The following is a 27,656-nucleotide window of genomic DNA, read 5'->3' as shown; positions in this document are numbered from 1 at the left end:
GTGACCTCCAGGCTATCTTGGCCTGGAGATTTGCTTCATTCCATCGTTCTTTGGGTTCTGCAGCTCCAGAATTTGTTTAGAGCCATTTTTTACAGGTATTTGGCTGGGCTTGGTGGGAGCACTTTAAAAAGTTAGTTCTGTTACTCTGCCATCTTGGCTCCTCCCCACCCCTCTGCAGTTTTTAATGAGTTACTCTCTCCTTTTTCAGGATCTCTAGATTTGCAGTTTTGTTTGTTTTATTCTCATCATTGTCTCCTTTGCTTTACTTATTTCTCCAGCTTTAGTTCTTGAAAAGGGATTTTGTGCCAAGGCCAGGTTTTCTGAACTTTTGTTTGGAAGTGTCTAGAGTCCTGCTTTATCTAACCCTGGGTCATCTAGGTTCCTGTGCTGATGTCCTTATTTGGTGAGACACAGCTTGGATCTTTGAGGTTCAGAGCACTGGATTTTCAGAGCCCTCTGGCATCTCAGAGCATAGTTGTAGGAAACTGGGAACCTCCTAAGTATTCTGGTCGAAGTTGTCTCCACACTGGTTTCTGCCCATCCTTGGTCTTTCTTTGGGAGCCATCTTGCTGTTTCTGGACAGAGAACCCCATAGATCACACATCTCTCAACTTTCTCTGGTTGATCCTCGAGGCTGTGGTCACTGGTCCTATTGCCTGTGGTTTGTTGACTGACTTTATGTACAGTTTTATCTTGGAAGAAGTTGCTTATTATAGTTTATCATTAGATTTCTTGATCATTGTTTGCTCTGATGTGAATTTCAGGTTTTTGATGGAGTATGTGTGGGGGGAGATAGGCAAAAACCCAAAATTCATAGAGCAAATAATGATCAAGAAATCTAATGATAAGCTATTAGATCTAAGCCAAAAATTCCCCTATTCCTTTTGAGAGCAGCACCATCTTCCCAGTGATGCAATTTCAAGGATGACCTTCAGGGTCTTCCTTTATTTTCCCTTGCCTTCACTCATTGTTCCAGTTAGATATCATTCTACCTGAATATTATTGTACCTGGATTGTTTTTGCAAGGTCTCTTGACTTCCTCTTCTCTCTATTCTTATGGTTGATACAGTTTTGGGTTGCTTGGAACCCCAAAATGTCAGGGTACAGGGCAGCTTCCACCTGAAAAGAATTTAAAGTCTTTTCCTTTTAGGGGTGCAGGTTCCATCACCCCTCACAGTCAACACCTTAGTTCCAGCCCTGGTCACCTCTTTTTCTGGGCTAGTCTAATAACTCCTTAATTGGTTTCCCTGCTCTTAGTCTTTCCCTTCTCCTGTCTGTACTTCACATACTGCCAAATAATCTTTCTAATGCACAGGTTTGACTTTATCACTTCTCTGCTAAGACAGCCTTTAATGGTTCTCTGTTACCTCTAGTATAAAATTATAAATTCCTCTGCCTAGCATTTAAGGTTTTCTGCATCTTGTTTCCATCCTACCTTTCCAGCCCCATTTTTATATTATCCCCTTTATGACATCTGTTGTACAGCCACACTAGCACCTGTTTCTCAAACTTGGCATTCATTTTCCCACTTGGTACCTTTGTACTAGGGGATTTGACTAGGCCCTAGGGTTTAGGAGGCTTACAGTTCTCATCTTCTTTGGAAATCCTTTTCTTTCTCTAAGGTTCATTTCAGATGAAAGCTTTCTGTGATTCTCCTCTCCTATTTGTTAGTACTCTTTCATTCCTTAAATCACCTTTTATGCTTATGTAAATAACACATTCCATGCCTCTCCCCACCCTACCACTAGCATGCAAGTTCCTTGAGGTCCAAGAAAGTTTTGGTTTTGTCTCTGTATTCCCAGCACCTAGCAGTGCTTATTGAATGTTTGTTCAGGGTATCGGATTTTTGTTATAATAAATACTTAATAATATTAAATACAGTAATAAATAATTGTTTAAAAATTCTTACTATTCAGGCTGCCAAACTATGGGGTTAGGGTGTGGACCTAATGCTTATAAATAGTTGAATCAAGAGTCTTAACAGCCATTTCCTTGCATATCTTAAATATGCTATGCAAATGATAAAGACTGGCTGTCTTGTCCACTACCTTATATTCCCTGTATTTGCTCTTAAGAATGTTTTACATATTCTCTCCCCCATCTGCTCTTACCCTAAAGAATCTCTGGTCCCCTCCCTTTCATTGGTTGGAGGTTAAAACATTTGGCTTCTCCCTAGTGAAGAAGTAAAAAAAGTACTTTGAGCTAGTTTGGGAAGAAGGAAAAGGTCATTTGGATAAAACTCCTCTCTTTCTCAAATCATAGACTTCCTTCTAAGTGCTCAGACCTTTTGTTTAATATGAGTGAATAGCTAAGGAATTTTGTTGAGATATTATATGAGGGGCATCCATGAGGAACCAAAATGTGATGGCTATTTGATAACAACATGAAGATTTGGGAAGGGTTTATTTTATATACCATCTATTTGTGTTTGGGTTCTAAAGTGACTTTCTAAGTGGCTAAGGATCAGAGAGAATCAGAGAGGGCAGCTAGGTGGCACAGTGGATGGAGTGTTAGGCCTGGAGTCAAGAAGAGTTCAAAATCTGGCTTTAAATACTTGCTAACTGTGTGACCCTGGGCAGATCACTTAACCCTCATCTGTAAAATGAAGGTGGAAATGGCAAACCAATATCTTTGCCACGAAAATCCCAAATGAGGTCACAGAGTCATGTCAGAGAACAAGGATGAGAGAAATTATTTAGTTAAGAATAGTTTCTGTAGAGGATAAAATTCTTATACCATATAGGTTATTGCTTACTTATCTCTATTCTGTCCTGCCCCATAATAAAAGTCAATTGATTTGTTATACAAAATTCTTTGCAATGAGATTTTAAATATGTTTTGAATGGGGGAAAAAGGCATTTCATGTTTGTCTTTAAATCTTAGCAAATGCAATCTAGATATTTTAATTTAATCAATTTTTGCTTGTGGAGATTTTTTTTTTTAATTACTCAAAGGTCTGCCTTTGGAAAAAATGTTTTTTAAATACTCATATCCATAAATAATACGTTTCTTTTTAGCAGGTTTAACTTGTCAGCATGTAAGTCAAGCTGTTAGCGTCCACCATGTGAAGAGAGCAGTAGCTCAGAATTTGTGGTCGGTTTGTTCAGAGTGTTTAAAGGAAAGAAGACTTTGTGATGGAGAGGCAATAGAACCTGATATTTGGTTATGCCTCAAGTGTGGTTTTCAGGTGAGAAAACTATTACATATATGGGAAGTGAATAGTTTGAATAGATAATCATGTGGCATTTAGGGCCTGTCACTAGTTTTACAAGACTCAAACTATGTTTAATGTTTACGTAAACAGAAGGCTCCTGAATAAATTCTTTGAGTCGAGAAAACCATTTTGCAATATGAAATGGAAGATGTGATTTTTAAAAGTTCATCCATGGGTGAGGATGTATCCTTATGATTATGTTAATACTATCACATAGAGGCCCTCCCCAGGATTGGATCTGGAGCAGTAGAAAAATCAGGCTTTAATTTGTTTTTCTAGAGAAAATCTTTCTCTTAGCTTCGTTTATTCAACTTCATTTACCCTAATAGGTAGAATCAGCTTTTTCTAATTCATTTTTTTAAATGTTGATCTCTGAAAATGTATCATTTGATATTTATTTGCTTCCACTGTATTTACCTTTGTATGAGACCTCCATAGTTAAGGAGTTTATAGGAGATGAAGTTTGGAACATAAGTTCTAAGTCACTGTCTGTTTACATTTGGAGATTTTAATTGGGCCTAAGATCAAATGAGAAATTATTTGTAAAGCGCTTAGCACATAGTGGACACTCAATACAATAAAATGAGTCTAGATAAGAAATAAAATTTATAAGAAATTTTCTGAACTAGTTTCCTACTTTATAAAAGAAAAGTAATTATCTCATTTAAATTTACATCTGATAGAAAGTAAAATTAATTTGAAAACAAGGCTCCTATTTCATAATAATAAAATGGAATTCTGTTCATCTTTAGGGATGTAGTCAAAACTCAGAAGACCAGCATTCTTTGAAACACTTCCAGACTACCCGCACAGAACCCCATTGTATCATCATCAATCTTAGTACATGGATTATATGGTAAGTAAAGTTTATTGAGTACTTTTATTAGGCCTGAAGGAAAATAATGAGCCTTATATTGGATTATAGAGTGCACCTGCATTGGTATTATACAACCATAGGATTTAGAATCACAAAGGACTTTAGAGATCATATAGTCTAGTTTCTACTCTTCCATTTTAAAGGTGAGAAAACTGAGGCCTAGAAACTTTGAGGTCATAATGTGTAGTAAGTACCAGAGTCAGGAATTATTATTATATGTTCTGACCTCAAATCCACTAATCTTTCCACTATTCCAAACCACTCAGTAGGTGCTTTTGCTTTGAATAGATCAGGATAATAGTAACTGACACTTGTGGTTTACAAAGAACTTTACATATTTTTTTAATTTTGATCTCCTCAACAACCCCTGTGAGATACTTCCTTTTTACAAATTAAAAAACTGAAGCATAGAAAGAAGTAATTTTGCCTATAGTCAGATAGCTAGAAATGGCCAATGCATGATTAGATCCTGCGCCTCCTAACTTTAAATTTAATGTGCTTTCTCCCACATCATTAGTAGGATTGAACATTTAAAATCATAATCAGTTCAGCAATTCACTTTGGAAGACTTTAAAATGAATTTTCATTTTAAAAACTAACTTCATTTCTTATCTGTTTTCATCTTCAAATTGCACAGATGAAAAATAATTTTACTACCATCAGCTGTGCAAAAACATTAAGGTGTTTTCCTCAACTTTGTTTAAATTTTGTATTTTTCAGGTGTTATGAATGTGATGAAGAATTATCAACACATCGTAATAAAAAAGTTTTGGCTCAAATAGTTGATTTTCTACAGAAGCATGTTTCTAAGACAGAAGCAAGTAAGTTATGAATTATCATAGGGACTTGTGATACAGTAACATATTTGGTAATTCATACATATAAATAGCACCTTGGACACAATTATATGAACAGTAATAATAAAGGATTGAACACAAGCATATCCCTCATAATGTAATTGTTATTATTTTAGTTTCATTTAACAACATATATTGAAAGTTGTTCCCAGGAACTCTATAAGATGTTAGTTTCACAAAAAACATAATATTAGGCAACAGTGTTACATATAGAAAGTTCCACAGTAATATTATAAGTAGAGATGTATTTCTAAATGACTAAAATTTAGACTGTAAAAGCTGAAGATGATCACCTAATAGAGAGAATCTGGAGTAGAAACGCTGGGAAAGAGTCAAATACACTGGAGCTGACTAGCGTAATGTTGTGTTGGGCTTAAGAGAATAGCTTTTGACTCATTGGAATAGCAGGGCTGAATTGTGTGAATTATGCTAAAGCTTCTGTCTTGGAAAGTGAATGAATGACTTGACTAATTTTTACCATAGATGATTAGCTGAATAATCTATATTAAAATCAATTTCTTTATTTCTGTGAAGACTATTTTATGAATGTGTTTTTTTAACTAAATATATTTTTATTGCTCTTTTGTTTTTATATCACTTACATTTCCCAGAATATTCCAACATCCCTCTCTTGATAAATTATTCTTTATAATGAAGAATAAAAAAGGGGGGAAGAAAGTTGAACAAAATTAGCCAGTATGTTAAAAAAATCTTAAAGTCATACACAGTGGTCCCCTGCCACTGCAAAGATGTAGGAACGTATGCCTCCTCATCTTTCTTTTTTGAATCCTTGTAAATGTATTTACTTATCTTGAGTATTTCTTGGTAAATTGGTTCAGGTAGGATCCTGATATTTTTTTTAACCTCTCACCCTCAGATTTTCTCAGTGACTTCTACTGTTGCTTTAAAAAAAATTTGTGCTCTTATGCCTTACTTTTTTTTTCTTCAGTCATTTCACTATATCCCTTATTTTCTCCATCCTTATAGAATTCTCCCTCCTTTAAAAGAAATAGTCAAGTTGTCTTGCATAAACACATTTGTAGTCCTCATTTCCCTCATACTGATAATAGAGAGCTGATCATCTGTTGTCATTTGTCATTGCATTTAATCAGAGGTTAATCAAGTATAATTATTTCTCTTGTGATATATTTCAAGGAATCTTGTATGATTTTAACATAACCAGGTTAACTCCATAATAAAATGAAATTAGGTGTTTATTTCAAAGCTACAAAATACTGAAAGTAACAAGTTATATTCCTCACATTGAATTACTTTACAAAAGTAAAAACATTGAAAAAAGCTCAGGAATACTTTGTTGGGGGGGAACCTTTAAAGGTAGTGTTTTGCTCTATATAATAAAGTGATTTGTTATAGTCATCAATTAGTAGTCACATTAAGATCCTATATTCTCTTCCTCTGTCAGATAGTTTTGTCCATGTAAAATCTCACTCTGCTGTAGAGTATAATTTTTAAAACTTGCCTACTCCCTTCACTGACCTTCTTAAAAAATATTCTTGATGCAGATTACTCCCATGAAGGTTTTGAAGAGATTGGAAAAAGTAGGCCAGTAGTTAATGATATTTTCTCATTCACCTTTGAAAAAAATAATAAAGCTCCAAGGTTTTTCAAGTGTTGGAATCTTCCCCTTTTTGACTAATTGCTAATCTGTACTCTACTGTAGTCATGCCAAACTCAAAAAGAAATGGATCCTTGCAGGCAACATACTGACTTAGCCACACATTTACATTATCTGTTTCCCAGTTACATTTTAATGTGGTTCAAGCTGCATTTTGTTTGACACCTTGTCCTTTATGTAATGTCTTGAAGTTTCATTATAGCATTCAGCTAATAAGGTTTAAGTCAGGTATACACAGGAGAGGTCTATGCTGGAGGTGACACTATTTTGAGGGTATTATAGCTTGATTCTACAGTTGGCTGAATAGCAAGTGGAACTTCAAAATAATATAGTAGGGTTTGGTTAGTATATTAATGATGCATAGACATTATGTAGGTATGTGCCTTTGGGAGTGAATGTTGTCACTGCTATACATTCCTAAAGTGTAGTTTTGTCTTATTTTCTTGTATATGTAAGGATAGAGACAGGACCTGTGATTTCATTGATGAAGCATCATGGAGTGATAGATTTAGGTTTAGAGAGTACCGTATGGACGAGAACCCTGAATGAGGAAATTCTCTTTACCAATGCAGGTCTGCACTTATCAGTAATTTATAGTCTTGGATAGTTGCCCAGAGTACTTAATGGGTAGCTGATATAAGTTAGCAGTGTTTATGGAAATTTCAAAGAATGTGGACAACAAATGTGATGTAACATTGATCTGCTTTATCTAGGTGAGAATAGAACCTGTAAAATGATACTATAAAATAATGACCACATTTCCTATAGTTGACTAGGAAATGATTTTTTAAAATAGTTTGTTGTTGAATTTTTAAAAACATTAGTTATTTCTCTTTAGTTCATCTCTCTCTACCCACTATTAAGTCTTAATTGTAACAACAGCACTTTTGAGTCCTTTTCCCTCTTATCAGTTGGTGTGACCTATCAGGCTGTTTGAGTAGCATCACAATTGTTACTTGGATAAGAGTTCCTAATTCTTTCAAAGTTGTTTGCCTTTACCTTATTGTTCTCATTGTATAAATTGTTCTCCTGTTTCTGTTCACTTCACACAAGTCTTGCCAGGTCTCTGAAACCCTCTCCATCATTTCATTACTTTTCCTTCTTTTCTTCCTCCCTTCCTTCCTTTCCTCTGTCTGTCCCTCCCTCTCTCTCTCTTTCTTTCTTTTTCACTTAATAGTACTTTATTTTTTCCAATTACATGTAAAATAGTTTTCAACATTCATTTTTATAAGATTTTGAGTTCCAATTTTTTCTCCATTCTACCCTTCCAAGTACAGCAAGCAATCTGATATGTTATACATGTGTAATCATTAATCATATTTCTACTTTAGTCATGTTGTGAAAGAAGAATCAGAACAAGGTAAAGCCACGAGAAAGAAAGAACAAAGAAAGTGAAAATAGTCTGCTTTGATCTGCATTCAGACTCCATAATTCTTTCTCTGGATATGGATAGTATTTTCTATCATGAGTCTTTTGGAATTGTCTTAGATTATTGTATTGCTGAGAAGAGCTATGTCTGTTTAAGTTCATCATCACACAGCATTGTTGTTACTGTGTTCTCCTGGTTCTGCTCACTTCACTTGGCATCGGTTCATGTAAGCCTTTCCAGGTTTTTCTGAAATCTGCCTGTTCATCATTTCTTACAGGGCAATAGTATTCCATCACAAGGCATATACCATGCCATTCCCCAATTTATTGGCACCCCTTCAGATTTCCATTCTTTTACCTCAGAAAGACCTATAAATACATTTTACATTTTTAGAGTTTGTTTTGCTTAAGACTAATTTCCCTTAAATCTAGCCTCCTTCTAATTCTTCCTTCTCCTCTTTTCCATTTCCCTCTTATTTGCCAATGGAATATTGTACATGTGGGTACACACATGCATGTGTGTTCCTTCCTTTGACTAGTTTAAATGAAAGTGAGATTGAAGTGTCAGCTATCCTCACCTCTTCCTCATCTGTAGGGATGTTAACTTGCTTACCCTGATTATGTGAGATAATTTTCCCTAACATTTCTTTTCCTCCTTCCCTCCTCATTCCAGAGTATTCCTCTTCCAGTTTCTTCTTCTTTTAAGATTATCAAAATATAACAAGAACTGTTCCCAGCCTTGTCTACTTAGACTCCTTGTCTGACTCCTGATGCTATTGATAGGATTCAGAGGATACACAAGTATCATGAATGTCAAGTATTGCAACTTCAGAGTTCCTTTTCATTGTTCATTTGTGTTTATTGTTTTGTTTCTCTCCACTCCATTGGAGACTTCAGAGTTTCTATGCAGCTCTTTAGAAGTTTTTTATATCATTTAGAGGTGCATTCTCCGCCCCCCCCCCCCCCCCCCCCAAATATTATGCTTAGTTTTGCTTGGTAAGTTATTCTTCCTTGTAAGCCTATATTTTTTGTCTTATGGAATATTATAGTCCAAGTTCTCTGCTCCTTTATAATAGTGTCTGCTAAATTGTGTGTGATCCCAGAAAACTATCCAATGTGATAAATAATATTTTTCAAGAAGAGAAAAAATTCAATAAAATTGATGAATTCCACAAAAAAAAAAATCTGAAAATATGTTCAGTGTTCCAAATCTGTGAACCCATCTCTGCTAAGGGGTGAGGTGGGATGCTTCTCATATCTCTTATTTGGAGCCATACTTACTTTTTACAATTTTGTAAGATTTTTAGTTTTGATTGCCATATAGTTGCTCTTTCTTTTTGCATCATTGTTTGTTGGTCAGTTGTTTTTCTGTCATGTTTGACTCTTTCTGACCCCATTTGGGATTTTTCTTGGCAGATATGCTGGAGTGATTTGCCATTTCTTTCTCCAGCTCATTTTACAGATGAGGCAAACAGGGTTAAGTAACTTAACCAGAGTCGCATAGCTAGTTAAGTGCCTGGGTTCACATTTGAACCCAGGAAGATGAGTCAAACTGCTCTTTCAGTTCATGGTCACTGTTTATATTATAAAATTACAATGTTATATGATTATTATATTTTTTTTATTTCTAGTTAAAATATTCTGTATTAGATCATGTACATTTTTACATGTTTCTTTATATTTGTTGTTTCATAGCACAGTAACATTCCATGATACTCATGTGCCACAATTTATTTAGCCAGGTTAATGGCAAACACTCAATTAATTTGTTTGTAATACTTGTTTCTTCAAACCTTCAGCAGTCTTCTGTCTTTTGACAGTCTACTAACAAAGGAACAAACTTAATTTCCTGTGTTGTTTTCCTTGAATTAATTGAGCCATTTTTACTAAAACTGGAAGAACAAATTCTTTTCCAATGGTATCTGACTTTCTTTTTTCAGTTTAAAGTTAGAAACTTCAAAATAGGCTCCTAGGCATTTATTATTAAGGTTAGTGTTAATTTGTAAAATACTGGATTGAGCATTGAATGGTTTTAATGTCACTGAAAAATATATACCAATTTGTCTTCGTATTCTGGGACCTTTGTTTTTAAAGGTCTTGGTAATCATGATGACCTAATGTTATTATTAGCTAATATATTAGGACCACACAAATCAACATCAACAGTAGTCTGTAAATCCATATTTCAGATCTTCTTGAGTATGCCTTTTTTTTTTTTGCCAATTTGTTGGAGCTTAATGGGTCGTAGTTTTTTCTTTGTAAAATAATTGATAAAGTTCATACTAGAAGCAAAGTAAGTATCAGTGCTGCCATTATCTTATTATTCATTTATAATTTCATTAGTATTATTATTATTATTGTCATCTGCAATTCACAGTTTCTTTTCAGGGATTTTCCTAAACCACTCATCCATTTTGGGAAATGCAGTTCATCTAGGTAACATCTACAAATCCACTTAATTGGGCACATATAAATTGAAATATGTCACACTATACTACAACAATCCCTCTGAGCAGGGAATTCCCAGTCTTCCCCAAGAATACTTTGTGTATTATACATGATTTGAGCAAGGGCAGCACAATTGCAAGGCTCTGTATTAAATATTAGTAAAGCTTAGTTTATCTCTTTTTTCCAAAAAAAGCATAAGTAGATCTGATATATTCTTCCCTTGTCCCACTGGATCATCTGATACACCCTAGAGGAGAGACCATTGATCTTGAGCATGACCTGCATTTGATTGGACACAACCCATAGAACTTGTCCATCAGTATATAATATCTTGGATAGACACTTCAGATGGATGTTGACCTAAATTCAGAACTGAATAAAAGGAAGAATCATGCAATGTAAGAAACAGAGAGTTCTCAAGCCATCTAGCCTAACCCATACCCAAACAAGAATTCACCTACAACATATCTGACAAGAGGTCATTTAGTCATTGCGCCTTAGTGGGAGAACCCACTATTTGCAGTAGTAGCTCTTCTTTTGAATAGCTCTTATTGTTTAAAAATTTTCCATTGCAGCAACAAAGAGCTAGATTACATTTGGAAATCTGTGTGGTACTTCCAGTGACTCCCAACCTACAATATTTCCTGAAACAAAATCCTATCTATTTAAGACCAGTATTCTTCAGGTGATGCCTTGTGTCTGTGAATCGTGGAATACCGCAGTTTCTCTTTTTCATTTGAAATATTAAGTGCATTTCAATGCATAAAAACTAAATTGTGAGATTATTCTGTTCAGCAGCAAAAATTTCTGTATCTTAGCATTTAACTTCCAAAATGACAGGATAGTGGCATTTGCTTCTTATTTGGGGCTAGTATGTTAAGATATTTGCACTTGATATAAAACATACATGTCACTATATTCACAGTTCTTATAAGCTAAGTTTCTCCCTTCCTCAGTGTCTCCTCTGAGTTTTACCTGATGTTATTGCTAGTTTTCATTTGAATACACAGAGAGATGGGACACAATATTCCTTTTGATCCTGAACATCTTATGAGATAATATGATGAAAAGGCTAGTGCTAAATTTTGAACTCAAAAAATAGTGGAGAGACAAAGTAAATGAGGCTACAACATATTTTGAATGAAAAAGTATGTATATGAAGTGAAAGAGGTAGTCTGGCAATGTAGCAGGAATGAGAGAAAATGAATGGACAGCTTGTGTGCTTTGTTGGTACTACGTAATGTCAGGAGCATATTGCGATCACCTCCCCACCATTCCTCATAATGCATTTAAAGGAAGACATGGAATGATGAAAAGGCACGAATGGGTTGAGATCTGGATAGATCTTTCCCCACTGGAAAGAGTGCCCACTTTTGTCCAATCATATATCCATTGAAGTAACAAAGTACAAAGATGAAAAGGACCTGAATTGCTAGTATAAATAAGGCTTTGTGGAGCTTGCAATTTGAAATAATATAAGAACTTAAGGAAATAAACATGTGATTCCCAAGCTACATGTCCCACCTTATCTTTCTTTACTCACCAATACGATAACCTTGTAGCCAGAGTGACCACCATTACTGTCCCAGAGATTATTTAATTCCTATTGCTCTACTTTTGTTAATTATTTTCCTTCTTCCTGGTGTGTCCTCCTCTCTTGTTTTTGCAAATCCTACAAGTGAAGATTCAGCTTGAGCCTTCTTTGTGGATTACAACAGACTTCCTTATCAGTGGTAGCAGTAGGGGCTATGCCCTTACTTTTTCCTTCACGGAACTTTAGTGATAATGCCAATATTTCTCACCTTGGCATTTAATAATATTTTGCCTTACATTATTTTTTAGCCACTTTATGTGTATATGTCATCTTTCTATTGTGATTGTAAAGTTCTCAAGGGCAGGATCTGTGTCTAATACTTGTTACTTACATAATGCCGAGCATGTAGGTGGGTACTCAATAATTGATTGCTATAAAATTCAAGTACTCTTCTTACTAAAGACATAGATATTCTTTGCAAAGTGTGAGTGATAAACATCATTTCAACACATTTTTGTATATTAAAGATAACCTTTTTGAAAACAAGTTTGAAGTAGAAAGTCGTAGATTTCAAGTAACTTCCATTGCTATTTTCATATTCATGAGAGGAAGATCAGAGATTCAAAGAATTTTAGAGTTGGTTCTCAGTGGCTGTTGAGTCCAACCCATGGTCTGAATAAGTAGGACAGATTCATTTATAGGGATCAGTGATATTTACAGCATGTATGTTCTCATAGTTTGTGTAGTAAATGGCTTCTGGGAGCTCTTGTGGCCATTCTTGAGGAAAGCATCTCTAAAGTTAATTAGGCTAATCTTCATATGACAGGCATATAGTCTATCATATGGCCTATAACTCAAAATAGGACCTGAAAAATCTTGTATTCCACCAGGGTTGACTGAGAACTCAAAGTCATCTCCATACCACGTGATACATTAGAGTAATGACTCTTTGTAAAAGCAGTATAGTGCTATAAACTTCTGAGTAGGAATGCCTAGGTTTTCTGAATCCTAGTTTTATCTACTCTGTCATACCTTGCCTCTAATCACCCAGTATCACACCCTTCTCGGCATTGGGAAAAGGAACTTCTTTGGTTCCAAATTTTCACCACCAGGAGCTCTACTAGAGTGCCACTTAGTAGTTTCGTTTACAAGAATTTTCTTGTTCTTATAAGTTTTAGTCCTTTGGACTGGAACTAGTAATTTTATTGGTTGAAGAAATCCCCTCCACTGGTGCAAATCAGTATGTGTCAGAAGAAGGACTTGAATCCTGTTTTCTGACCCTGAGGTCAGCTCTGTTACATTATGCTGCCTCTTGTCTCTTTAATACTAATGAAATCTGAATTTAAGATAGATTATAGACAAAAACTTAAATGATAATTTTGTTGTTTCTTTTTTGCAATTTTTTTCTAAATTGAAATGTTGTTAAATTTCTTTTTATAAATATATTGGTCAAAAGAGAAGAAAACATACTGACAATTTGAATTATTCAAACTTGATTTCCCTAGTAATTCCTAGCTATATTTAATGCTGGCTTTGATAGTGTGGCAGCAAGATTCCTGCTTCTTTCTCAGTTTCTCATAAAAACTCAACTTCTCTTAGGCTGAAAATATGTTCAAATTACATTAGTACTACATGACTGATTTAGGTAATTGCATTAAGCAATTGAGATGAGCCCCAATGCTAGGTTCCCAAAAGAATGCTTGCAGCTGTGTGGATTTCACATCTGATCCAAGAATTTGTTGTACCCAGCATTATCTTTTAAAGAAAAAATCTAACTAGGGAGATATGTGAAATGTACGCAAAAAATAAAAATTCTTTCTTGGGAAAGTCACTCAGAAATTTTTATGAGAAGAAAGATGACACAGAAATTATATTTATACTATGCTCATATTTATATCAAGAATGACATTCATATGTCATTTAGGCTCCTCTGTGGGCATCACATGAACATTATGCTAAGGAATTGTGTTGAGGTAATCATGTTTGCAATATTATGTTATTTTCTAGTAAGCAAACAGATACTAACTTTACTTTTTGGCTCTTGCATTTTAAAAAATGGAAATAAATCTTATTTTACCTTTAACAAGATGATTTAAAAGTTTGATATCTTGAATTTACATCTAATTTAGAGAAGTCCATTTATTTACTACAATAGTTCTTCTAAAGAGGTATCTTATTGTTGACAGTTTTTGTTTAGAGAAAATGAACTTTAGCCATGCCTTCTATTTAGAAGTAAGAATAGGATGAGCCTGTTTTGTGCAAAATGGCATAATAAATTTAGCTAAAAGACATTCCGATGATCAGCTGGCCAACCCCCTCCTTTGAGGAGGAAGAAATTGAGCTCCACAGAGGTAAGGAGATTTTGCACAGGATCACTGAAGAAGTAGCAGGGCCGGTATTTGAAACTTGGCTTTCTCACTACAAGTTCACTACTCCTTCCACTGCATCATCCTATTTCTTACTGTTTATTCATTCTAAAGTAATGTCTGGGAAGTTAAGTGTATGTGTATATGGGTAAAAGGAATTTATCCTACCTTTAAAATGATAGAGGCTCTGGTTGATTGAATGTGGCGACGTCATGTAAAGTATGATAGATTGCTTTGTGACTTGCCTTAGCTAAACTAAGCCAGAGACACAGCAGTTCAGAAAATTATTCCGGGTACTTCAGACAGTTTGATATCCTTATAATACTGAGGTTTTTACAATGTGTATAGTAAGAGTATTTTGTAGTGGTCTGACCTTCATCTGACTAAACTTTTTTAGTTCTAATGGTTCAAAGTGCAGTATACTTTTTTTTTAAGGTTAACTATAGAAATACTATAAGCTGAAAAAGTAAAAGTCAAGAAATTATGTATGCCTATATAAGTTTCCTAATTACAGATATAATAGTTGACATTGGCATTTTATATAGCATTTCACATGCGTTTTATTATAAATCATTTTTGGTTTTTTATGTCTAAATTTACAAGGCTTTTTTCTCCCACAACAGCTTTAAGAAAGTGAATTATATTATGAATATCCATGTAAAATTTCTGTCCAATAGCCAGAATTATTTTTAAAATAATAATGTACTTTTATATAATGCACTACAGTTTGCAAACTGCTTTTTTTACAGTTTATTTTCTTTACGATGGCATTGTGAGATAGATATAAAGGAAGGATTATCCCCATTTTGCAGATAGGGAAATGGGCTTTCTTGCCCCATAGCTAGCAAGTATCACCTCCGTTACACTATACTTCCTCTTTCATCAAAAAGAGAGTTCATATTATTATGGTAATTGAGGATGGAGGGGACTATTTAATAAATTCTTGCTGATTTGATAGATTTTTTTTTTTTAAGGTTCAAGTGACTTAAATATATGAACCCCAGTTCCCTCATCTGTAAAATGAGGAGCTTAAACTAGATAATCTCAAAAGTCCCTTCCACCTACAGACCTGTGATGCTGTTTATCATCTCTTAATTATAGTTAAGATTCTTAAAATTTTAAGGGGATGCCTGTCAGTTGGGGAGCGGCTAAACAAGCTGTGGTATGTGGTTGTGATGGTATAACTTATAATTTATGGTATGTGCTATAAGAGATGATAAGCTGGTTGATTTTAGAAAATCATGGAAAAGACTTGAATGAAATAATGAAGTGTGAAATGAGCAGAACCAAAAGAACATGGTATGCAGTAACACCCATGTTGTTCTAAGAACAACTTTGAGTGACTTAAGTCATTTTGAGCATTACAGATACTCAAATCAACTACAAAGGATCTATGAAAGAAGAATGAACTGATAAATAGAAGTACGTATGGTATGGTTTTACGTACATGCATACATACGTATATGTGTGTGTATACATGTATGCAGAAATGTACATATTTGTGTCTAATGGTAGCCTTTTATGGGGTGGGAAAGGAAGGAGTAAAAAAATAAAAAGTGCACAACAGAACAAAAGAAAACTTAGAAACACAGAAAAGCAGAGTAACTTTGAAAACAATATATAGTATTTATTTACATAATTTTTCCCCAAAAAAGTCAATAGCATAAAATGGAAATTCATGGTTTCATACTGAATTCTCTTTTTATGGTGTTCTATGTACATGGAAATAGTCTTTTTTTGTCTAAGTTCAAAGTGAATTATATTTTAGCATATTTTACAATCCTGTAATTAAACTGAATATTAGTATATTATCTTAGTATTATTCAAAAATATACTTATTTCTGATTTCATTTTCTTTTGATATATATGTACATATCTTTATAGAGAAGATAGCTATATCTGTATGTCTATAAAAAATATGGATATATGCTTTGGGCTTTTGTATTTCAAGCCAAAAATAGGAATGGTGCCAAAGAAATAACAGCTAAACTTTGAGTGTGGTTGAGCAGGATAGTCATTCCTTTTAAATTCTATTGCTGATAGCTTGAAAAATGCTAGAAATAGAAAAACTGTTGTTGTGACTATTTAAATTGAAGAATTAAATAATTTTCTTTTTTAAGAGGTATAGTTAAGATATTAGATTTTTTACAATAAAAAGTTATGGTCAACTTTAATGGGAATAGTTAGTAGTTACTTTTTATTGTAATGATAATGACATTATAAATGATTATGTTTTATTAAACAAAACCTGCTTTAAAGCTACCTCAGCTATGATCTGATAAACCAATAATTTTTATGCCAAGATCATAAAAATTGATATGTATCTACATATTGTAGAAAGTGATCTAGAGACTAGTTGAATAGCTCTTCAGATGTTTGAACAGCATAGTTGGTTTCTACCCAGAAGATTTTTATGATTATTCATTTGAAGGCTTATAGTTCTGTATTGTCTATTATATATTAGTTGCTATTGCTTCAGTTGTAAAACATAAGCCTCAGTGTTAATAGTGTGCTCTGTAATATAATTTATTTGAGAAATGTGGCAAATACTTGTAGTCTTAAGTGAAGTCATTTTTGTAGGTATGCTAACAATTTTCATTTGAAAATATAAAGCTGCTAAGAATCCTTTTCAAAATAAGGCAATTAAAAATATTTCATTCACAAAAAAGCTTTATAGTATTTGTGATATCGATTTGTGATAACAAATAAAAAATAAAATTTCAAGTCTTACAGCTTAATTGGGGCTTGTATATTTTCTCTTCCTATAAATTTAAATATGAAATTCAGCAAATAGATTCTTGCTACTTGTGTGAAGTTGCTACTTAACCATACAATAAAATGCTTTTATTGAGTTTGCCCTGAAGATAAGGTCCACTGTGGCAATGCTGTCCATATATGGTGGCTATGCATGGAGAGCCAGGTGGTGCTGCAAAGCATTGAGCAGTGAAGCGTGCACTTATCTAGGTTTGACATTTGTCATCCCATACTGCTAAAGGGAAAGGAAAAATCTGCTTTTCCATATGTTTATCCTTTTTTTTTTTTGCCTACAGTTTTGTCCAGATGGTCTGGTGAACATTGTTTACTTTAAGATGCTATCCCAGATGTTTTTACATTCATATGTACACAATTCTGGTACACTAGTCCACAGATTATTTCCATATTTTAATTTTAAAGATTTTTTTTCATGGATGAAATGAAAAGTTGACAGAACTTTGTTCTTGAAAAGTTCCTAAAATGAAGAATAACATATCCTCACCACTCAGCTACTTCATCACTATCAATTTATAATTGTATTTGGTGATACTTAAACTGCTAGGTTGTCGTTGCACAGTTTATAAAAATATCAGCTAAGGAGCATAACTGCAGATAACTTTGTGCTTATGAAAAATTTATTATCAGTGTACAGATTTATTTGTAGTTGATCTTTATTTGGAAAATATGCTATTCTGGTGTTTTGTGCTTTTAGTTATTTGCATGTGTCAATAGAAAAAGTGTCAAGAAATACAGACAACTTCTTAATCAGTAAATTTTGCTTCAGTTATTGTGTTAAGAAAGAGATATTCAGCAACAGTTCATTCAGTGAGGTATTAAAAATGTGAGAGATAGGAAGGCATACTGTGCTAGCAGTTATGTTAAACTAAGCATGACTTCATAAAAATTAGATCATGAAACTTATTGGACAGACACGTATAACCAATGCTAGTCATCTACCAAAGCAGGCAATTTTTTTGTTCTGTGTGAAAGCTGTGGGGGGAAAACCTAATTTTGTATACAATTAATGAGTTGGACTATATCACCACTGGTGTTTTCTAACACTTGTAGACCTCAAATTATTTTTACAAAGCAGTAATATCACTATTTGATATTATTTAAAAACAGAAAAAGAGATCAAAGGAACAGATTAGACAAGAAAGATTCTACTATGTCTCAGGCATCGTACTAAGTTCTGTGGATACAAAAAGAAAAATTACAATGCTTGCTGTCCAGGTGCTCACAGTCTTACTGGGGAGACAACAAAGCAGTACATAAAAACAAGCTATATACAGGTGAATAGGAAATAATTAAGAGAGGGCAGCTGAGAGAATTATGAGACAATTATTACAGAACGGCTTACTGAAGAAGATAGAATTTTAGTTGAAACTTAAAGAAATCTGGGAAGCCAGTAGACAGAGATGGGGAGGGAGAACATTCTATGTCTGGACGATAGCCAGAGAAAACGCCTGAAGGAGAGAAACGTAATTTTTTGTTCACGAAACAACAAGGTAGCCCGTCTACCTGGTTCAAAGGATTCATGTCAGGGAGTAAGGCATAAAAGGATTGGAAACATAGGAAGGGGCTAGATTATAAAGGGCTTTGAATGCCAAACAGGATTTTGTCATCAGTCATGTAGGTGATAAGGAACCCCTGGAATTTCTGGAGGTGGGGGTGACATGGTGGGTGGGACCTGTGCTTTAATCACTTTGATCTTCAAATGGAGGATGGATTGGAATGGGGAGAGACTTGAGGTGGACAGATCCAACCAGTAGGTTTTTGGCAGTAGTCTAGGCATGAGGTGATGAGGAGAGTCTATACCACAGTGGCAGTAGTGTCAGAGTACCGAAGGGGCTATATTCAAGAGATGTTGCAAAGGTAAAAATCAACAGACTTTGGCAACAGATTGGATATAGAAGGTGAGAGATAATGAGGAGATGAGAATGACTTCTGAGTTGGTAGCCTGAGAGAAGGGAGGATGGTATTGCCCTTGACAGTAACAGGAGAGAGGAGAGGATTTAGGGGAAAAGATAATGAATTCCATTTTGGATGTATTGATTTTAAGATGTCTATTGGACATCCAGTTCATGATGTATAAAGACAGTTGGAGATTGGAGGTCAGCAGAGAAATTGGGACAAGATAGGTAGGTGTGAGGTTTATCAGAATAGAGATGGTAATTAATATATGGGAGCTAATGAGATCATCAAGTGAGGTAGTATTGAGGGAGAAGAGAAGTGATCTCAGAACAGAACTCTGGGAGACTTATGTTTAGAGGTCTGGAGTTTCTGGAGGGGAGATAGAGCACAAGAAACAGGAGTGATTGGATAAGTGGAACCACTAGAGTGGTGTCTCAAAAACTTAGAGAAAAGAGAGGATTGAGGAAAGAGTCATCAACAATGTCAAAAGCTGCAGAAAGGTCAAAGAGAAAAAAACATTGAATTTGGAAACTTAGAGATCATTGATAAATTTGGAAAGGGCAGTTTCAGTGGAATGATGAGGTTGGAAGCCATATTGTGAGGGGTTAAGAAAAGAGTGAAAGGAGATAAAGCAGAGAGGAAATAGGGGCAGAAGGATGTTATGAGATGGCTTGGAAGAAGGGGCTCACAGCAGATCACCTCAAATTTCAAGAAAATTGCCGTTTATATTTATCACTTGTTTATAATTTTTCAGACAATTGCATTTTTTTCTCTGTTCTTGGTCTTGTTCTTGGAAATGTGTTTTTGGAATCCCAACTTGTCTTTCAACAAAATGGACATTACAGCAAAATTTATATTTCCCTTTTGGTGAACAACTAGACTGATTATGATATATAAATGTGATTGAATACTATTGTGCCATAAGAACGCACAAAATAGACCCCTTCAGAGGGAACTGGGCAGATCCCTATGAATTGATGCATAATTGAGCAAAAGTAGGAAAATAACATAAATGTTAACAACATAGAAAAAACATCTTTGAAAGACTGTAGAACTCTGATGCTTGCATAGATTGATGAGAATCAAGAGGAATGAAGATGAAACATCACCCACCTCCTGGCAGACAAGTGATAGACACTTGGCACTTAGGCAGAATGACATGCATTTTTTGACATGACCATTGTAGGAATTTGTTTTGTTTGACTATGTATATTAAGTGTGTATGTGTGTGTGGTGTGTTCTTTTGTTTGTTTTTAAAAATTTTCAGTGGGAGAAGCAATGAGGGAAGAGATAATATTTAGAAAAATAATTTTTAAAAATAATAAGTTTAATTCTAGGTATTGGAAGACAGAAGGGAAAGAAAGCATACCAATAAACCAATGAATCAGAAAGCATTAAGTTATTAATCAAGTTAACATTTAAGTGCCTGCTATGTGCTGGGCACTGTCCTAAGGTATCACATAATTTTACCCTTACCCTTAGTACAGTCTTATATAGTCATATGTAGTTTAACACTTTCCTTCATGTGAGTTATTTTTTCATAGATGTATCACCATGCACATAAAAGGCTTTGTTTAGCTTCCTTTTTATGAGCTCTATATTCAAATTAATGTTTTTTCTAATTTGATTACATACATGTTAAAATAATTTGTGGAATTTGTTTATACTTGTAGCTTCATTTTCCAAAGTAATAAGGCTTTGTGAAGAAAAATGTGAAGCAGGTGAAATATGGAAAGGAAAATGCCAAATCAGCAGTTTACCAGCTTCTGTGAAAGGAATTAATAATTTGGGGAACACTTGCTTTTTTAATGCTGTCATGCAGGTAAGATATAAACATTATTATAATTTTTAAATTTGATTTTAAATACTTTAGAATTATTTTAATTTTTGATTGCTTTTGGGAAATGATTGGTTCACAGAATGGTAAAGGAAAAGAAACTAAGCCCAACCAGCTACAGCACAATGACTATTCATCATAGATGTATGTTAGCAGGTACAAGCTTTTCACATAAGAGTAGCCATAACTATACTGCTGTTTTCAAATTCTGAAACATGCCATCTCTGTTTTTAGTTCAATCTTAGTAGTTCCTTTCTTGAATAAATGAATTTTGTTGTTAATGTGGTAATGACATGTTACTTCAGTACTCTTTCAGCCCAAATATAGCTGAGTGAAAACTTTTAATATAAAGGATATTATATAAATTGCCATAGACATAAAGATAATACAATCCTCAAGATTTTTTTTTTCACATGAGGTTTTTAGATGCACTGAATATTTAAATTTGGGAAAATGTTGCTGGTTAAAATCAACTTCATGTTGGAGTTTGGTTACCTTTTCTGGTTATTGCTAAAATAATACTTTTTGTTCAGCCAGTTACCTAGATAGTAGTTCTCAGTCAAAATTGAAAGGAAAGAAATCATGTAAGTTAATGACATACTTGTTAAGAGAGAAGACTTTAACTCTGTTTTCTTTTTAGAACTTGGCACAGACTCACATGCTCAATGAACTGATGTATGAGGTCAAGGAAAAGGGGACAAAGTTAAAAATTTTTCATACTTCAGACCCTCAGTTGGTAAGTAAACATATCTGTGTAAATCATAACTGTGTAAGAACGAGCCACCTTCAAAATTCCTTACCTGGGATAGGAGACAACTGCTAGAAATTATTTTAAATTAAAAAAAAAAATACAAGTTGAGCTTAAAATATAATTTTAGTTGTTGAAAAATGTTTTTGTTAAACAAAACGCAGAAAATACCTCAAATTTCTATAAAAGCATATCCAATTTGAGATGGCAAAACTCAAAACATTTCATGAAATTAGAAATTAACATCTTATGGATGGATACTACACATGTGTGTGTGCATACATAAATAGTATGACTTTGATTCTTGTAAACAAAACATTGTATAACTTACAGATGAATGTTGTTCTTGACAGTATTATTACTTTGGGAAAGCAGTACATCTCTTTTTAATGTAATAAGTACATAGTTTGGTCTTAGGCTTAGGTATTATTGTTTCTAAGATACTCCTTGGTTTTGAAAAGAATTTTTTTTTTTTGTATAATTTTGCCCCACTCCCTTTTTTCCTTTCCTTCACAACCCCTCTAATTCTTGTTAATATTAATCTTTTTCTGGGCTTTTCTGAGGCCAGATTAGCACAACATCTCAAGTTTGCTTTTTTGTTCTAAATAAAAGTAATTTTCAAAAATCCTCCAGTAGATCCAAATATGAATATATATATATAGGAGATTGAATGCTGGATTGTTCTTTCTATGCCTACTATCTCTTTGAGATATAGGAGATTTAGAGCAAATTACTAACTGCTTGACCCTGGGCAATTCACTTAATCCTGTTTGTCTCATTTTCCTCATCTGTAAAATTAGCTGGAGAAGGAAATGGAAAACGATTCCTTTATCTTTGCCAAGAAAACCCCAGATGGGGTCACAAAGAGTCAGATACAACTAAAAGGACTGAAGAACAACAAAAAATCTGTTATCACCGTTCTTTGAAATTAAAGTATTTTACTTCTATGAATGTATAGTCTTTCTCTCCTCCTCCTAACTACCCCTTCCCCCCAGCCTTGCCCTCCATTTAAATAACCCTTATTGGAAGCAGCATGCTTACTTTTACTTTCAAATTTATGGGTTAAGGATTTTCCCCCATTCCTTTCTGAAGTTTTTATATGTATAGGGGAATAAACTATGACCTACGTATTAGAATTTGTTTTCAAGAATCTTAGAAGTAGCTGTCATTTTATATTGTTGTCACTCAGACAGAAAACCTTTTTGACATATAAGAACTATAAAGAAGCATAACTTAATTTTTCTAATATTAGCCTGGCAGTGGATTTTTTGACACTTACTGTACATAAATTATGCTAGTAATAATCATAAAAGTCACATAAAAATGGCACCAAATTTTTTTCTTGGTTTCCCCCTCCTCTTCACTCTACCCCTTAACACCTTAAATGATATCCTGGGTTTGGAACAAGTTCAGTCCATACTAGAAACAATTAACTGAGAAGATCAGTTGTATTTCAGTTGTGTCCAACTCTTCGTGACTTCATTTGGGATTTTCTTGGAAAAGATCCTAGAGTAGTTTGCTTTTTCCTTCTCCAGATCACTTTACAGATGAGGACCTGAGGCAAATAGGGTTAAATGACTTGCCCAGGGTCACATAGCTAGTAAGTGTGTGAGGCCAGTTTTGAACTCAGGAAGATGAGTCTTCCTGACTCCAGGCCCCACACTCTTATTCATTGTGCTGGCTGAGGAAACAATTCGTCAATAAACACAGAGTGTTCTAAAAGTCTTAGCACAGTTTTAAGTGTAGTAGTTCAAACCAAACAGCTTAAACAAACTAATGCAACTTGGGTTTTTTTTGGTATGTTCATTATTAGGTATTCATATTACTGATAGAAAATTAAATTTCTTATTACAGGATCCACTAGTGGTGAACCTGTCAAGCCCTGGAACTCTGACTTCAGCTATGTTCCTTTTCCTTCACAGCATGAAGGAGCCTGGAAAGGGACCACTTTCTCCTAAAGTTCTTTTTAATCAGCTTTGTCAGAAGTAGGTACAATTACCTTTAAAATAAATATTTGTAATGGTTCCAGAAAGAAATGCTTTTAAGAGAACTCTCAAGTTATTTAATTCAAGTGACTCCTTCATACAGTAATGTCGCTGTTAATACGTAGTGTGTTCAGTGCTTTAAAATTATGGAATCATAGCATTTTAGAGCTAGAAGGAACCATAAATATAATCTAATTCAACTCCTTCACATTATAGATAAGGAAACTGAGGCACAAAGGAATACCTTAAAATAACTCCTGTGACTTTAAGAATACAAATCACTTATGGAACCTATTTGAACTTTTCTAATTATCATTTCACTCTAGAATAAAAATGATTAAAATATGAAGTTGGGTTAATTACATAAATACACAAAAAGTTTAAAATTTTAGACTCAAACTTATTTTGTGTTCGGGGTTGTATTTAATTTTATTCCAAATCAAGTTAATTTGATACTTTTAAATGGATTTGGATGTTTTGGATTTGGTCAGTCTTATCCTTTTTTACATATCTGACCCCTTTTGACACTGTTGATCATCCTCTTCTCCTTTATACTCTCTCTTCTCTAGATTTTCATTAACCTGCTCTCTCCTGTCTCTTCTCTTACCTGACTGATCAATCCTTCTCTGTTTCCTATATTGAATCTTCCTCCAGGTTACATCTGCTCGCAAATGGGTGTCTCCATTGCCCTTTCCTGGGCACTCTTCTTTTCTCCCTCTATATGTACTTTTTCACTTGGTGACCTTATCAGCTCCCATGGGTTTAATTATCATTTCTATGCAGATGATTCCCAGTTCTATATTGCTAGTCTTAACCTCCCTCCTGAGTGCCAGTCTTATCACCACTGGTCCTTTGGAAATCAAAGTGCATAGCCAATAAATATTTCAGACTCAACACATCAAAATTGATCTCATGTATCCTCAAACCTTCCCCTCTTCTAAATTTACCTGTTGAGAGAAGCATCACCTTTCTAATCATATCAGTTTTACAATCTAAGAGTCATCCTCCGCTTCTCACTTATACTCACTCACATAAACCATTTATTCCCTAAAGTCATTTCGACCTCTCTTATACATTCCCTTCTTTCCATGCAGGTAGAAGCTATGCTGGTGCAGGCTGTTAAACATAAGAAAAAATAAAGAAATCTCATTATAAATAATTACAAAAATGCATAAAATTCTAAATGAGTCACCTTAATTTTAAATTTTAAAGGTCATACTATAAAAAAATTAGAAGAGAAACAAGAGAACTATGAGTCAGAGATATATTCTTGACTGAACAAAAGACAGACAGTTAAAAAAAGATAACTTGATTTCATGATACTAAAAGGCTTCTGCATAGACAGAATTAGTGCACTTAAAAGAAGAAGGGAAATGATTGAATGGAACAAAATTGGTATCAGATTTCTCTGATAAACATTTAGTACCTGTGCTTTACAAATACTTAACATATGTATATGACTAAAAATAAGCATTCCCAAAGGATATGAACAAACTTCTCAAAAGAAGAATTGCAAAGTATTCACAGTCATAAGAAAGAATGATCCAAATCTCTCATCACAATCATGAGGTTTTATCTCATATTCTGCAAATTGACAAAAATGACCAAAATATGGCAAATAATCAATGTTAGAGGGATTGTGGAATAATAGTTATATTAATGCAGTGTTGGTGGATCTCTGAGATACTTCAACCGTTTTGCAAAACAATTTGGAATTAAAATGTCCATATTCTTTGTTTTTGGTTTTTGGTTTTTTGGAGGGGGGAGTTGAGGCAATCAGGGTTAAGTACTTGCCCAAGGTCACATTTGTAACTGTCAAGTATCTGAGGTCAGATTTGAACTCAGGTCCTCCTGCCTGCATTCACTGGGCCACCTAGCTGCCCAGTCTGTACTCTTTTAAGTCTGAGTCTCAGTTACTGGACTTAAACCCCTAGGAAGTTATCACTAAGAAGAAAGGCCCTGTTTGCATCAAACTTTTTATAACAGTACTTTTTGTGATAGCAAAGAATTGGAAGCAAAGTAGATGCCTATCCATTTGGGAATAGCTAAACAAATTATGGTACGTGCATGTACTGGAATATTACTGTGTTGTAAGAAAAGATGTGTGTTATGAAGACAGAAGCACGGAAAGATCTACATGAACTAGTGCAGAGTGACTTAAGCAGAGCCAGGAAAGTATTATACACAGTATAATTTAAATGAAAAAGATGATGAATGAATGTAACAAAATTATAATAATCAGGCAGGACTGGAATGGAGAGTTATTTGAAGATATCCCCAGGCCATTCCTTTGTGAGGGTGGGAGGTTCAGAGGTATTATACATTGTATGTGTTTTGGGACTTTTTCAGTACATCAGTCAGTTTTTGCTGATTTTTTTTCCTTTCAAAAAAATAGTATTTTTGGGGATGGCTCTCTGGCAGGGGGAATAGAAAGGATACTTGGGATAACTGTGATGATGAAAAAAAAAGACATCAAAAACTTATTTTTTTAATAATTTATTTTTAGTTTTCAGCATTCACTTCCATAAGATTTTGAGTTTTAAATTTTCTCCCCCTTTTTCCTCCCCCCTCTCCAAGACGGTGTACAGTCTGATAGAGGGGCTATTTAACATCCATATTAAACATATTTTCACATTAGTCATGATGTAAAGAAGAATTAGAACTAATGGGAGGAACCGAGAGAGAAACAACAAAACAACAAAAGAAAAGGAGAACAAATACTATGTCTCCATCTACATTGAGAATCTAGAGTTCTTTCTCTGGATGTGGATAGCATTTTCTATCATGAGTGTTTTGGAGTTGGCTTAGATCTTTGCATTGCTGAGAAGAACTGAGTCTATCAAAGTACAGTTGGGTGTACAGTGTGGCTATTATTATGTATGATGTTCTCCTGGTTCTGTTCACTCAACATCAGTTCATTCAAGTCTTTCCAGGTTTTTTTTTTTATTTTAAATTATTTTATTTGTTTTCCGTTTTCTACAATCACTTCCATATATCTTAGATTTTTTTTCCCTTCCCTCTCCTCTAATCTAAGAAGGGTAATAATAACTGTAGTCTCTGATTCATAGGATCATCAAGTGAAGTAATGTATAGAAAATGAATTTTGTCAATTTTAAAGTATATAAATGTAAATTTTTATTATATACTCAAATTAGTAGTTGTTTGGATGGAAGAACAGAAAGTTTTCTCTTAAATGTGTATTATATGTATTTTATTTTTGCTTGTGAAAGAGTGCCTACTAATAGAAACTTGGGACTTTTAATGTAACCTCAGTTTGCATTGTAATAACCTATAAAGTTGTAAGGTTATAAGAGGTTATAGTGATATTTGCTAGGTAATAAAAGCTGTAGCTATTTTGTTGTAGAGAAATGGGCATTTTTACCAACATTTTCTACTAGAAAATTTGTGGGCCATAGGAAATTAAAATTGTCTTACTTTCTTTTATAATAATATACTTATTTACTTAAGTGAAAAGTAGTTCTCATCTCTCGCTCAAATGATATCATAGATGCAAAATAAAGGGCGTCAGAGTATCTCACTGAGTATAAGAACCATTATTAACTTGAATTCTTCATTGAGTAGAAACTAGGTGATTGTACAGTATAGAACTGCCGATTTCCTCAGCAATCTTGAACTCTGATTATTTCAATATTTTTATAATAATAAAAATGGAAAAAAATGTGTTCAACAGACAGACCATAGCACAACAAGACCACTTGATTTTTGTATTTCTTGCCATCTGTAGAATTTCTCTGCTTGGATTTCTGAATCAGCCAAAATTAAGCATGTCAAATACTTTGGAAGAAAAAAGGGTAATTAGAAAGCAGAATTTGAAATAGTAAGCATAGTATGCTTAATTGGTAACAAGACAAAGCAGTTCATATCTCTTCCCCATAAGCTTAAACATTTATCACGTTGGATTTTACACAGGATGCCCCAAAAGTCCCGGTGCTGTTTTGAACTACTAAAACTATGTAAGTTACTAAAGCTTAAAACTGCACCAAGACCTTTGTGGGACCCTGTATAGAACATCAGCAGCACATTCCCTGTCATCCCCATGACCTCTTTTTGTCCTATATGTAGCGCTTCTTTTTTGACATGTTTCTAAAGTACCTCTT

The 27,656-nt window shown here is 34.1% G+C and overlaps 1 protein-coding gene across 7 annotated transcripts in view; it reads left to right on the top strand.

Moving 5' to 3' along the window:
• USP45 (ubiquitin specific peptidase 45) overlaps positions 1–27,656 on the top strand; it is a 79,538-nt gene that overhangs the window by 16,286 nt on the left and 35,596 nt on the right. For 4 of the 7 annotated variants that reach the window (XM_072642920.1, XM_072642917.1, XM_072642922.1 and 1 more), the window contains 6 exons: positions 3,018–3,187; positions 3,967–4,070; positions 4,812–4,912; positions 20,642–20,790; positions 21,446–21,541; positions 23,408–23,538. In XM_072642920.1, the coding sequence (XP_072499021.1) occupies positions 3,018–3,187; positions 3,967–4,070; positions 4,812–4,912; positions 20,642–20,790; positions 21,446–21,541; positions 23,408–23,538 (751 nt within the window). The remainder of the gene's footprint in view (positions 1–3,017; positions 3,188–3,966; positions 4,071–4,811; positions 4,913–20,641; positions 20,791–21,445; positions 21,542–23,407; positions 23,539–27,656) is intronic. The other 3 variants (XM_072642921.1, XM_072642919.1, XM_072642923.1) reach the window with 1 other exon arrangement.

Source organism: Notamacropus eugenii, chromosome 2 (assembly GCF_028372415.1).
Source record: "Notamacropus eugenii isolate mMacEug1 chromosome 2, mMacEug1.pri_v2, whole genome shotgun sequence".
Classification (NCBI taxonomy): Eukaryota; Metazoa; Chordata; class Mammalia; order Diprotodontia; family Macropodidae; genus Notamacropus; species Notamacropus eugenii.
The sequence above is the reverse complement of the archived record's forward strand: the minus strand, read 5'-3'. Positions and strand labels throughout refer to the sequence as shown.